This window comes from Gracilinanus agilis, chromosome 3 (assembly GCF_016433145.1).
Source record: "Gracilinanus agilis isolate LMUSP501 chromosome 3, AgileGrace, whole genome shotgun sequence".
In the NCBI taxonomy this organism is placed as follows: domain Eukaryota; kingdom Metazoa; phylum Chordata; class Mammalia; order Didelphimorphia; family Didelphidae; genus Gracilinanus; species Gracilinanus agilis.
The window spans coordinates 423,779,732-423,794,066 of NC_058132.1; the positions used below are offsets into that span (position 1 = coordinate 423,779,732).

General features: G+C 36.6%; 1 protein-coding gene across 2 annotated transcripts in view; it reads left to right on the forward strand.

Moving 5' to 3' along the window:
* Positions 1-1,461: 1,461 nt before the first annotated feature.
* BACE2 (beta-secretase 2) overlaps positions 1,462-14,335 on the forward strand; it is a 105,898-nt gene continuing 93,024 nt past the window's right edge. For both annotated transcript variants that reach the window (XM_044670311.1, XM_044670312.1), the window contains exon 1: positions 1,462-1,959. In XM_044670311.1, coding sequence (XP_044526246.1) covers positions 1,612-1,959 — 348 coding nt within the window. In that variant the 5' untranslated portion in view covers positions 1,462-1,611. The remainder of the gene's footprint in view (positions 1,960-14,335) is intronic.

The following is a 14,335-nucleotide window of genomic DNA, read 5'->3' on the forward strand; positions in this document are numbered from 1 at the left end:
AATGGATACTGTGCAAAGTCTAAAGTCAGGAAGATGAATCTTGTAGAGTTCAGATCTGGCTTCATTTATTGGGCAAGTCACTATTTGCCTCAGTCTCCTGGAGAAGGAAATGACAATCTAGTGTTTTCACCAAGAAAACCCCAACTGGGGTAATGAAGAGTCAGACACAACTGACAAATGACTGAACAACAACAAAAGGAAAGATGGAACCAATTTTTTTTCATCCTCCTACAGAGCAAAAAGACTGTTGCCCTACAGCAGTGATTCCCAAAGTGGACGCCAAAGCCCCCTGGTGAGTGCTGCAGCAATCCAGGGGGGCGGTGATGGCCACAGGTGCATCCTTCTCATTAAGATGATTTCGAATGTTTTAACTTTTTTTGTATTACATTCTATTCCGAGTTCAATAAATAGTTTCATAATTTCAAAGTTCAATGTTTCTAATTTATACCTTTCTTTACTATATGTTATGAAAAAGGTAGAAACATTAATACATGTATCTTTCCTACTAATTGCTATTAAAATTTTTTTAAAGTAATTTCTGGGGGCACTAAATAATATTTTTTTCTGGAAAGGGGGCAGTAGGCCAAAAAAGTTTGGGAACCACTGTTGTACAGTGTTGAGCTCCTGACCCTGATCTAGGGTGAGAGTGACACAAGTGTTCCTGTACTTCTTGTGTATGCTATCTTGTCCTTGGGTATGCAATTTCTCTGGCTTACCACATGTCTGTAAATTGGAAGACTTTGTCAACATGGAATCTAGAAACCCCAAATTGTAGTCTAGTAAGATCTGATGAACCCCAAGTTTTAGGACTAGCTTGTTAAGTTGGAGACCCCAAAGCTTTTACTTGTTTCCTGTTCCCATGAGAATCCACCCTAAAGGGAATCTCAGTCTAGCAGTTTTGGTCTGAATAATGGACCCTAAGGTAATAACCATCCCTGACAGGTGGGCCAAACCCAAGCAAAGTGACTCTTTAGCACAGTATGCAGTGCATCAGTCTTGTAATTGAAGGTCCTGAGTTTGATCCTCAAAAGGAGTGTGATACAGTGGGAGAGGTTCTGGAGACAAGAAGAGTCACTTCTCCTCTGGTCCTAAAACTTGGGGTTCATCAGATCTTACTAGGCTACTGGATTCCATGCTGACAGTTTTTATGAGTTGTACTGCAAGATTGGCCTTTTTGCAAACCACATGGGGAAGCAGGTCACAAGTTTATCTAATAATTGGAATAATTTTATATCTGTTCCTTTAAGAATTCAGGAATGTTTATTCACAGCCCTCAGGCCTGAGTCATAGTTCCAAGCTAGGGAAATTCCTGAACTTATTGTTTTTAGGGGAGGAGGAGAAAGACAAACAAAAGTGGGTGGGGAAAGGCTGCTCACAGTAAAGACATAATTACAGCCAGTCTGCTCCTGGAACTAAGAGGAAAAAACTTTTCCTCTGCTTCTCAGTAAAAATTTATGAAAGTGAGAGAAGTCAAGAGGTGAAGTTAATTTGGCTTGAAGACTTCCTACCCTAGCTTCTCTTCCCTACCACAGTCCACTGAGCCTATCTGACTCTGCCTCTCTCTTGCTTGTTGGCTCCAGCAAAGTAGTCGAAGTGGCTGCTGACCCTGGAATGTGCACTTCAGTGGACACTCAAGTACTGCTTTTTTTGCAGCTCTTATTCCACTGGACCACTGAGGCTCAGGCTCAGGTTCAAACTCCCTTCATTTTACCACTGAAAGTCTCTCCAGTCGGGCTAAAAGGTGTTTTGTCTCACCTACCCCAAGTAAGTGCATCGCTAGCTGCACCACTTGGGAATGAGTCCAGGGGACGCTTGTCGGATGTGGCTTCAGGGGGGTTAGCTTTAGCTCTGGACCCAGAGAGAGGATTGGTCAACTTCTTGCCCATGGTGGATAATTTGCAAGGGGACGCTGGCAAGGGTTACTACCTGGAGATGCTGATTGGGACCCCTCCACAAAAGGTATGTGGACATTTACTTTCGGTATTCTTGTCAGTTATCCCTACCCTTTCTACGAGGTTCCATTCAATTTCCAGTTCACTTTTGGATTAATGTATTTATACCTGTCTGCATAATTGATCATTTAGGTTTAAAAGAACCTGTTTTCCCATTGCTAGGGAGCTTTCCTACACAGTTATTTTTCTGTTCAAAAAGTTTTGTTGGGCTGGAGAGGGACATGTGGGAGCTGAATTGCTGGCATCTGAGAGCAAAGTGTTGTATTATTTTTAGCTTAGGGTACTATGTGAAATATTTTGTAAAGTTTGTTGTGTTCTCCTCCTTCCCATACCCACTCTTACACTCCTCAAATAACCAAATATTTCCATTTTTTAATTACTTTTATTTAAATAGACATTCCCCAATTATTCATTTTAAAAACTTACCAATCATTGGTTAAAATTTTGAGTTCCAAATTATTTCCCTTCCTCCTGCCTCTCCTACCTCCTTGAGAAAGCAACCAATTTTGATTTCATTTATATATGTGAGGTCACACAAAGCATATTTCCATATTAGCATGTTGCAAAAGGAAACACAAACAAAATAAAATAATAAAGCTGAACACATTTTTTAAAAGTATGTTTCATTACTGTGTGACCTTGGGCTAGTCACTTAACCCCCCATTGCCCAGCCCTTGCCGTTCTTCTGCCTTGAAACCAATGCATAGTATTGATTCTGAGAGGGAAGATAAGTTGTTGTTTTTTTTTTAAGTATGCTTTAATCTGCACTCAAAATTCATCAGTTCTTGTAGACTGATAGCATTTTCTATTATGGGTCCAGTAACTAAGTCTTTCACCACTGATGATAATTAAAATGTTATTGCTACTGTGTTATCTGGCTCTACTCACTTCTCTTGGCCCAAGTCTTTTCTGGGTTCCCCCCCCAAAAAAATATACAACCCTACAAATACCATAAAAAGAGTTGCTATAAATATTTTTGTACAGTTAGATCCTTTTTCCTTTTCCTCTGATCTCTTTAGGATGCAGATCTAAGATTTACGGCACTTTTTTCATAGTTCCAAATTGTTCTTGAGAATGTTTGGATTACTTCACAACTCTACCAAGAGTACATTAGCACCCCAAATTTTTCACATTTCCACCAGCGTTTTTCATTTTCCTGTTGTGTAATATTAATCTGAACAGATGTGAGAGAGTGTCTCAGATGCTCGATTTGCATTTTTTCTTTTAAAAATCTATTTGTATCCTTTTACCATTTATCAGCTGGGGAAAGACATTTTTTTTTAATTTAACTTAGTTCTCTATATATTTGAGAAATGAAACAGAAAAAATTACTGGAAAAAATTTTCCCAGTGTCCTCTTCTCCTTCCCATTTTTGCTGCATTTGTCTTTTGTGCAAAAATTTTTTAATTTAACATCATCAAAATTACCTATCTTACTTTCCATAGTCCCCCCATCTCTTGTTTTGTCATAAACTTTTCCCTTACCCACAAATCTGACAGATAACATTTTTCCATGTTCCCCTAATGTACTTTTTTATATTATCTTTTATGTCTAAATAATTTATCCATTTTGGCTTTATCTTGGGATATGGTGCAATGTGTTAGTCTGAGTATGGGATATGGTGTGAGTAGTTTTAGCCAAACTGCTTTCTAGTTTTCCCAGCAATTTTTGCCAAATACTAAGCTTTTGTCTAATCTATTCCATTGGTCCACCACTCTCTTTCTTAGCTAGTACCAGATTATTTTGATGATTACCACTGTGAAGATAGGATTAACTCTAACAAATCAAGAACTTAAAGTGCCACTACTTGATATTAAGTAAGAGAGTTCACAAGTCACTTACTAGATGAAGCTCACACTTCCAAAGGCCACCCCCTTGGTCAGTGCTAGGCAAATTGAAAGATTTCAATTGGTTCCCATTAAATGGGGGAGCAACAGGAAGTGACATCAAGAAAATTACTTTAAAAAGGCCAGCTTGAGGATTCAATCACCCTCTATGAGCTGGTGAGCTAAACAGGAGGAGGAGACTCTTTCCTTAGATCTTGTGGTGGTGAGTGGAATGATTCCTTCCTTGGTTCTTTGGTAAGGAGACTCTCTCTGCTCATTGGTGCTTCAGTGGGATACTCCCTTCAACATGAGTTCTGCAACATGGAAAATGGCAGGGTGGAATTCCTGCAAGATTCAGGGTCAAGCCTCACCCAGAATTCCAGGGGACCCCCACTGGAGAACTCTGGGTGAGGGAACAGTTTAGAAAGCAGTTAAACAGTTGATTCCTGGGGGTTGAAGTGAGCAGGTCACTCTGCTTGCTATTCCCAGTTTTGGGATTGCTTTGGAGGCTATCTGGGGCAAGAACCATCTTGGTTCTGCTCAGTGGTTTGCTTGTTTAGCTGAAATAGACCTTTCTAGCAACAGCACAATTGTTATTTAGTTATTTTAGATATTAGAAGTAGTAATTACAGGCTTGAGGGCAAGTCTGCCACTCCCTCCTGGGGAGGAAGGGCACTTTCTACCTAACAGTTCAGGGCTTCTCAGATCTTATCCAAATCCTTGAAACCCTGCTTTCCCTTCCTCTTTTATCAGTAAAAACTTCATCTTTTAGTAGCTGTGCCTGTCTATTATTTTGGGCATACTCACAGCCACCATAGAGCTTGGTTCCTTTCAGTCGCCAGCCAAAGAAGTCAGATCCTCATCTGTCCCTGATAACAACAAGACATCAAGCTTCTCCTATTGTCCCTCAGTCAAACCTGTGGGGAATATAAATTGAGAAAGTGAACATCATTAGAGATTTGCCTTGCTGAGCTTTGCCAGAGGACATCAGTCCTGCCTCCATTTCCAATTGATTTTCAACTGCTTGGTGGGAGGGGTGAGAGTAAGGAGTACCTACCCCTCCCTACTCTCTCAAGCCTGTGTGTGTGGGAGGAATGAGTCCTGCAAGTTTCTAGTTTCAGGCTATCTCTTCAGCTTCCCCAAATATCTCTGTTAAAATCAACATAATAGTTCTAGTGAGATTCTTGGTGGTCTTAGCCTCATGTGCACTGAAGGTTCTCAGTGAATTCTTCAGCACCTCCTGGTTCTTCAGATTTCAACTTTCTAATTAGGATTTTGGATTCTGGTGAGATTCACTTTTGGATTCACATTTGCAGTCTGGAGATATTAGAATTAAACTTGGGGTATTTGTAGCTAGACAGTATTTTCTGTCTCTTTATCTACATTTTCCTACTTTCACTCTTTCCACCTCTTTGTAAATGAAGTTGCTAAAAGTCATTTTGACTTAAGCTGTAATATTTTTAAATCGATGACCACAATATTACTTTAGAATTCTTGTATTTAATATAAAACCTAAATTTAAATTCTTATACCACTTTATAATAAAATTTGAGATCTGGTTTTGATAGGATACCTTATTTAACATTTTTTCTTATATTCTTTATATTCTTGACCTTTTGTTCTTCTAGTTTAATTTTGTTTTTTTCTTGCTCAATAAAAAAATTCTTTAGTAGTTTCATTGGCATGGCACTAAATAATTAAATTAACTTAGAGTTGTCATTTTTATTATATTGGTGTAGCAATCCCATGAGCACTTAATATTTCTCCCATTGTTTTGATCTGTATTTATGGGGAAAGTGTTCTGTAACTGTATTTATATAATCCTTGAGTTTGTCTTGGCTGGTAGATTTGAAAGCGTTGTCTACAATTATGTTAAATTGAATTTTTCTTTCTACCTCTTCCTGATGACCTTTGTTAGTAGTACATAGAAATGCTGATGATTTGTGTGACTTTATTTTATATCATGCAATTTTGCTGTAGTTATTAATTGCTTTAACTAGTTTTTCATTGATTTGTTGAGATTCTTTCTCTAAGCATACCATCATATCATCTGCAAAGAGTGATAGTTTTGTGACCGCATTACTTATTCTAATTCCTTCAATTTTTTTAATTCTCTTATGGCTATAACTAATGCTTCAAGTACAAAACTGAATAATAGTGGTGATAATGGAAATCCTTGTTTCACTCCTGATTTCACTGAGAAAACTTCAAGTCTATCTCCATTACAGATAATGCTTATTCTTGGTTTTATATAGACACTCCATATCATTTTAAGAAAGCCTCCATTGATTCCTATGCTTTGTAATGTTTAAACAGGGATTGGTGGTGTATTTTGTCAAAAGCATTTTCTGCATCTCCTGATATTTTTTTTCATTTCTTATTTCTTATGTCAATTATGCTGATAGTTTTCCTAATACTGAACCAGTTCTGTATCTCTGATATAAATACCACTTGTTCACAATGTTTTATCTTTGTAATGTATTGCTATTATCTCTTTCTTAGTATTTTGTTAATTTTTGAATCAGTATTCATTAAGAAAATTGGTTTATAATTTTTTCTGCTTTTGCCCACTCTTTTTTAGATCTCAAAACTACATTTATGTCATAAAATAAATTAATAAGACTCCTTAACCTATTTTTTCAAGTATTTCACATAATATTAGGATTAATTATTTCTGAAGTGTTTGGCAGAATTCACTTGCAACTCTTTCTGATCCTGGAGATTTTTTCTTAGGGAAATCATTGATGGCTAATTCAATTTCCTTTTCTAAGATAAGGATATCTAAGTATGACATTTCCTCTTCTGTTAATCTGTGTATGCATTTGTAAATATTCATCTATTTCACTTAGATTGTCAGATTTATTGAAATATAATTTGGCAAATTTATTTATTAGTTCAATGGTTTTTTTACTTTCAGTTTTATTAATTTCCCTTTTGATTTTCAGGATTTCATTTTGGGATTTTAATTGGGAATTTTAAATTTCTTCTTTTTCTTGTTGTTTTTTTTCCAGTTACATGCCCATTTCATTTGTGTGTTCTTTCTCTCTTTTACTGTTATATACATTTAAAGACATAAATTTTCCCCTAAGTACTGCTTTGGCTGTATCCCATAAATTTTGAAATGTTGTCTCATTGTTTTAATTATCTTTAATTAAATTGTTGATTGGTTCTATGATTTTTTTCTTTGACCTGCTCATTCCTTAGATTTTGGTTACTTGTTTCCCAGTTAGCTTTTAATCTGTATTTGAATGCCCCTTTTATTCAATGTAATTCTTATTATATTGTGGTCTAAAAAAAGAATATAATTATAGTTTTGTTTTCCTGCATTCGATTGTAAGGATTTCTGCCCTAATAAATGTTCAGATTGTATGAAGGTGCCATATACAGCTAGGAAAAAAAGATATATTTCTTTCTATTCCCATTCAGTTCTCTGCAGAGAGCTACTATATCTAACTTTTCTGAGATTTTATTCATTTCTTTGAATTCTTGTTTATTCCATGTTTAGATTTATCTGGTTCAGGAAAAAAAAAGTCCCTCTAGAATAGTATTACTGTCTGTTTCCTCCTATATTAATTTGATTTTAAAAATTTAGATGCAATGTACCACTTGGTACATTTATATTTAGTACTGCTATTACTTCACTGTTGATAGTTCCTTTTAGCAAGATTTCATTTCCGTATTTATTCCTATTAATTAGATCTATTTTTCCTTTTGCTTTGTCTGAGATCTTGATTATTACCTCTGTCTTTTTTGTTTCAGATGAAGTATAATAGATTTAGCTTTATTTTAACTATTTATATATCCCCCTCTTTCAAGTGTTTCTTATAAAGGGTGTATTATTGGATTCTGGTTTCTAATCCATTTTAACTGCTTCTATTTTATGGGTGATATCATCCCATTCACGGTTTTCTCTCTCCTCTTTTCTTCTGTTTATAAATATCTATTTTTATCCTGTCCTGACTATAGCATCTTTTACTTCAAATCATTGCCTTCTTTCATCTGCCCTCCCTTTCATCAACTGTTTTTCTCTCAAACCCTCCTTATCCTACTTCCCTGTTGGAGAAAATGGATTTATACTCTAATTGAGTCTCTATGTATTTTTAATTTTTAACCAATTTATATGTGAGGGAGGTTCCAGCATTGACTTCCCCATCAGCACCATTTTTCCCTCCATTATCGAAGTTCTTCATTTGTATGACTCTTTTATTTGAGACAGTTTTCTGCATTCTACCTCTCTCTTCTCCTTTCTGCCAGATCTTCCTTTTTCTTGCCTATCCATTTTTTAACATCATCACAACATAATATATTCACTTGTGCCCCCTTTCTATGTAGAATCCTTCTAACTGCCCTAATAATGATAAGGTTCTGGCCTCTGCCTCCATATCACAAATCTCTTTTGCCTACATCCTAAGTTGTCTTGAACTAGAAGAATGGCTACTCCAACTTTTTGTTGACTCTCTTACTCCAGAATTTGATTCGAGGTATTAGTTTAAAGTTTTTGGAGGGGAATGTTGGGAGAGCTAGGATCCAATTCCATAAAAACCTATTTATTACTTTTAACAAACTAATAATATTTCTGTTAACCTATGTTCTATTTGTTTCCTCCAGCAATCATAGCCATTCATATTTTCTCATCCCATGGTTACTACACCTGTTTCATCTCTTGTAGATCACACATATCATTCTCCCATAAATCTTCCAAAGGGGTTCATAAGTATTCTAGGAACCTTTGTACACATTGACAACATACCACATCAATGGTATATGAAGGATATCCATTGGCTATCTCTTGGTCTTACTACCTAAGTGGCTTACCTACCTTTCTTATTATATATTACTGATGACATCTTCCTTAGATCTCTGGCAAAAGTTTTTATTGGTTAATATGTTGCAACATACATTCATTATGTTATTCTTCCTTTATTATCTGCATTAATTCTTAGTTGTCTAACTATAATATTCAGATCTTATTTTTAAAAGGTATATTTCTATATGTTTTACAAATTAAAAAAAAAAACTTCCCAACTCTGACACTTATTAAAATGGCATTAGGCCAGTACCCTCTTCTAAAATGGGATCACAAACATAAGCTCCTTGTACAATTAAAGTGATATAACCTATTTACAACCTTCTTTAATTTAGGATGTCACATAAATAAAAGGGACTACTTATTCCAGTATACTTTAATCTATCTCATGAGAATCTATGTGAAATTCTTGAACTCTTCCAATGTGGAAGAATGCTGGAAGGGAAGGAAAATGAATGGGTAGAGATAAATCTTCTTTAGCTGACTAATTTTAATAAGATTTTTTTCAAGTCAGTTATTAGTAAGTACTATATTCAAAAGGCTCTTTCTTTTTTCATGGGTATCACATATATATTCAAATGTATGAACCTATGCTCTATTATACATGATTATTAATGAGAGACCACAAATATTATCTCCAAATAAGTGTTTTAAACATTTGATAAAAATATTCTTTGCTTTTCTTGAAGATGTTCATCTTGAAGATGAAAAAATTTCATCTTCCAAAATAATGAATTTGATTTAAAATGTACAGGTAAGATGCAGAAAAAAAATCTCTTTTTAGAGGGCCTAAGATTCCTCCAAATAAGGCCATAAGGAATGCAAAAAAAATGTGTGTGTTTCAGATCTCCAGAAAAGCCTCTGGACTGTTGCTTAGGTATTATGGATTTATAGTCAAAAAGTTCCAAAAATTAATACTATTAATTTTCTATATTAACTAGCTTCTACAAAGTCCTACTTTGATCTCCCACTGAAGTATGGAGAGGGCCATAAATTCCTAAAGTCTCTGACAATGAAGTGTAAACTCTGGAGGGTCTGTCATTCTGGAAAGACTTTGAGCACAATTCTAATAATAAATTGTCTATTTTTAAAAAACTAATCTAGCTCAGTATGAAGAGACCCATTACAAGGAGGCTAGGTAATTATTGAGCCATAGTGACCCATCAAAAAAGAAAGATACAAAGATGTTCTCATTTCAATGCAACTCCTTTCTGTTTCTGTTGTGTCGGTGCTATAGTGTGAAGAGGTAAATGATGCTAAAATCTCACAGTTTTAGACAAACTACTTTTAAAAAATATTAATACTTTAAATTGGCTACAGATGTACTATGAATATTGTGTGGGGAGGGTTGTCTAGTATTTAATTTTCTGTAATTCTATTGGAAGAACTACATCATCAATCTTGATATTTTTACTAATATTTTACATAAGATTAATATAATTTTTTATGCCTAATCAATATGTACAGTGTTATATTGAATCTTTGGGAGCTTGAAGTTCACCTTTGATTGACAAATAAGTCAGTTGGATGGAATGTTCCCAGGGAGGCATGCGAGAGGCAGGAGGGGCAATTGAGAACCCTGAGGAGAGATTCTGGGTCTTTGACCTGTGCTGAGGCTGGAGATCGGTGGATCCTGATCTTGGAGTGAGAGGGTGCAAACATCTGTCTGCAAACTCTTCCTGTACTTGATATACTGTTTCAACCTGTACTTGACCACCACCTTAGTGTCTACTGCCCCTAGATATTAGGAGTTTCATCATCTAGATATCTAGGTTTCCCAGAGCCCGGGAGGGATCCAGGAAGTGGGCAGGAGATGAAGAAGAGGGTGGAAAGGGTGGACATTACTCAACTGTTAAGGCTGAAGATCTACAGAAGAAGAAGCTGAAGATTTCCCAGCAGTTTACCTACTCTGGTTTAGTCCTGGCCAGGCTGAACCAGAGGGAAGCTACATTGATTCTTCTTTTGCCAGCAGTTAAGAGTTTCATTAGTAACAATTAGAGTAGGGTCTCCTATACCACAGTTCTTTACCCTTATCCTTCCTGTTTAATATATAAAGTTTAAAGTACCTTCTTAAATCAGTTTCAAAGCTTGTTTGGGAAGGGAGCCAACGCAGTCAGGATATCGTTGTTATCCTAGCTGAAGAGCCCAAATCAATATATCAATTAACCCCAGGTGGGTCCTGAAGGGATATACCTCTTTGACCTGAAGGATCCTGCCTGGGCAACTGTTATAAAGGAGAAGTGTCATCTTATTCCTCTCTGTACATCATTTCTACCACCTCAAATAGATACAAGAGACCTCCCATAATTATAACAGTTTTTGGTGTAGCCAGGCTTTGGACCGGTTGAATAAGAGAAAGGATAATGGGGATTGTAAGGATTGTATTTATCCTGAGCACTCTTCCCATGTTTATGTATTCATTCACCCAGGGAGTGATGAGGCTTTGGTGTTACACAATACCAGAATATGTAGTAAAGCTGGTACAGATATATGACACCTATAGATATTTAACTATATCACTGGCAGAGTTTCTATCCTACCTGCCAACGGTGATTGTAGCTTTGGTGGCTTTTCTACAGAAAATTTTGGCTATGAAGAAAATTTATACTTGGGTTTGTGGCAGAGCAAGATCAGATACAGAGAATGTCATGTCCTTGATGAGAAACTAGTTAAAGATGATGATTGAAATTAACAATAAAATCAGACTTGGATAGGAATTGGACAAACACACCATTTTATAATTGGAACTTATACAAAATATGTATCTCCCTAAAGACAATAAGACTCCTAAGAAAATGATGGTTGACATGAGTACACAGACTGAGAATGAAGTTGAGATAGAGACTGGTGTGGCTACACAAATTGAGGAGGGGGCAATGGCATCTGCTACTGTGACATTGTTTCCCATTGTGGACCAAACTCAGTTTAGGGCTGATGGTGAAGCTGTAAATATGAAAACATACAAGGCTTTCACAGCACAAGATTTGGAGGTTCTTAGGAAAAGGTCCCCCAAGTTTTTTCTCTCACCTTACAAGGTGGCTAAAGAGTTAAAGAGGACATTCAGCCTTTTTAACCCATCATATCAGGACATGGAATTTGTTTTGGAGGAATTCTTTACACCTAGTGAAAAAGCCAGGTTCATTGAGGAAATGAGATCAAATCCTGTGTTAATGGACTGGCCTAGAGATCATTCTGTCATTGACTTAAGCTCACCAGAAAACATGAGGGCACTTGTGAAATGTAGATCTGACCTTTTGGAAGCTGTAAAAATTCACGCAAAGAGACCAAATGGCTGGTGTAAATTTGAGAAGATGAGGCAGTCTGAGGAGGAACATCCTAGCTTGTTTTTAGACAGACTGATGGAGAATTCTGAATACTTATTGGGATTTAATAAAGATAGAGCAGATGAGGCTGTACCACACATTAAGAGGCAATTTATAAAAGGTGCAAGTATCCCAATACAGGTATATTTCAGGCAGTGCTGTCCTTGGAGGAAATTAGGAAACATGCAACCTACATACAAGAGTCCAGACAAAAAGAAAACCAAATAAAACATGAATTAGATTCTGAAAAGGATAGGACCATCCGAGATTTGAAACATGAACTCAAAGAATCTCATAGAGAGAGAGACAGAGATGAATTCTGCAATTTTGCATTGCAAATTGCTAGGGATAGAGAATCTAAGCCTAGATCCACCTACTACAAGCAAAAGAAGTCAAACAAACAAATTCCCAAATGTTATCTTTGTGGGAAGCCAGGTCATTTTTTGAGGGAATGCAGATTCTGGAAGCAGATTGATTTCTCCAAAGATAAGCCAGATTCATACAAGAAACCATATGCTAACAATAGTTGGACAAGCAAAGTACAAAAATCTCAAGCTTGTTGCCAGCATGATTGCAAAAGAACAGATAAACCATCATTAGAAGAAATGGAAAAATTTTTAAAGCTGGGAGCCAGGCTGAGAAATGCATCTTTATGAAGGTTAATTACTGAAACAGATCAAAGAGAAAAGGAATATTTAGAGAGAAAGAAGTGTAGAGGCATGAATGAGGCTAATGTGTTAGTGATGGAAAATATTGAGGGTAATCAATATACTGTATTTGAAAAAAGGAAGAAATCAATACATGATTTGGAAGTGCAAAATGCTGTACAGGATATGTATAAAGACATTTATGGCAAGGAGCTTTCTCTTGTGGAAAACACAAATCCACAGAGGTTAGTGGAAAATTTTGACAGAAATCTAGTGTCAAATGGGTTAAAATTTGAGCTAGAAGGTCAAGAATACATTATTGCGAATAACAGATCAGAAGTTATGTCGAATAATGAAAGTAGCCATGGGAATCACTTGGAAAACGTTTCCAAGCCCATCAACTTGTGTTTTGCCAGAGAGAATTGTGTTTCCATAAATGTAACTCCTGAAACCAATATGGAGGACGAGAGAGTAACAAAGTTACAGACTCAGTTCTCAAGTCCAGAAAGCACTTTAACACCTGTGGAAGAGATACTTTTCTGTCTCAACCCTGAAGCTGAAAGTTTTGAACCTAAATACTATGTAACCAATGACTTGCCAGATCATCCGGCAGCCTGCAGAGGAAAATACTTTGAGGCTTTTAAAATGAGGCTTGTACAGATAGGGCCACCCGAGACTGTTAACAACTTAGATTTTAACACTCAAACAGGGTTAAAACCTCAAGTCTTGGTGAGCAGGGAGGATATTACATCTAATCCTGTCCCTGAAGCCATGATTAGGGACTTACAAAGCCCTGAAATGGTGGAAGAAACTGTCATGTTTCAGAATCCAGTTCAAGAGAAGCCATCTTGTTCTCAGTACTCTGCAGAGAGGCAGCAAGGGGGAGGGGCAGACTTAGACTCTTACCATACAGAGCATGTGCTAAGAAAAGACATTTCCCAGGAAGTGAATTCTTGTGATTACCATGGACCTTTTACTAGAGAGGAAGTAAATTCTAAAGTCAGCACTATCCAGAGAGAAAGAGACGCAGCTGTTACCTTTGCATAACAACAATGACCAGAAAGATCCTTTAATCACCATCCAGATTAATGGAGAATACATAAGTGGTATCATTGATACAGGGGCAGATATCAGTTGCTTGAGGAATCTCCCTAGTGATTGTGAGATGCTTGGCTCAGTCATTGTGAAAGGAGCATCAGGCATTCCACAGACTGCACCAAAGTTTCAACCGAAAATGGTGAAATTAGGACCAATAGAATTTGACCATCAATTCTTATTGTTACCACAGTGTCCTAACAATCTCATAGGTAGAGATATCCTGTGCAAACTTGCAGCTACAATATATTGTGAGCCAAGTGGAGAACTGTATTTACACCTGCCCAAGAGGTCATTGAAACATCATCCTGACTTATGCCTAAATAGGATTACGGAAGATCACACAGTTTTAGTTCTGGATCAAGACAGCTTATACAAGATTCTAGATACTCTACCAGTAGGAGTATGGGCTAGTAGTTCATCAGATGTGGGTAGAATCCTTTCAGCTAAGCCAGTGAAAATAAAAGTGAAAGAAGGAATGAAACCACCTAGAATTCCTCAATTTAAACTGAGCAAAGAGGCAGTGGAAGGAATAAAACCTTTGATCAAGGATTTATTAGCTCGAGGCATCCTAGTGCAGGGTTTTTCTGAATTTAACACTCCTATTTTACCAATCAAGAAGGCAAAGTTAGATGCTAATGGGAAAGTACAGTGGAGAATGGTGCAAGATCTTAGAGCAATAAAT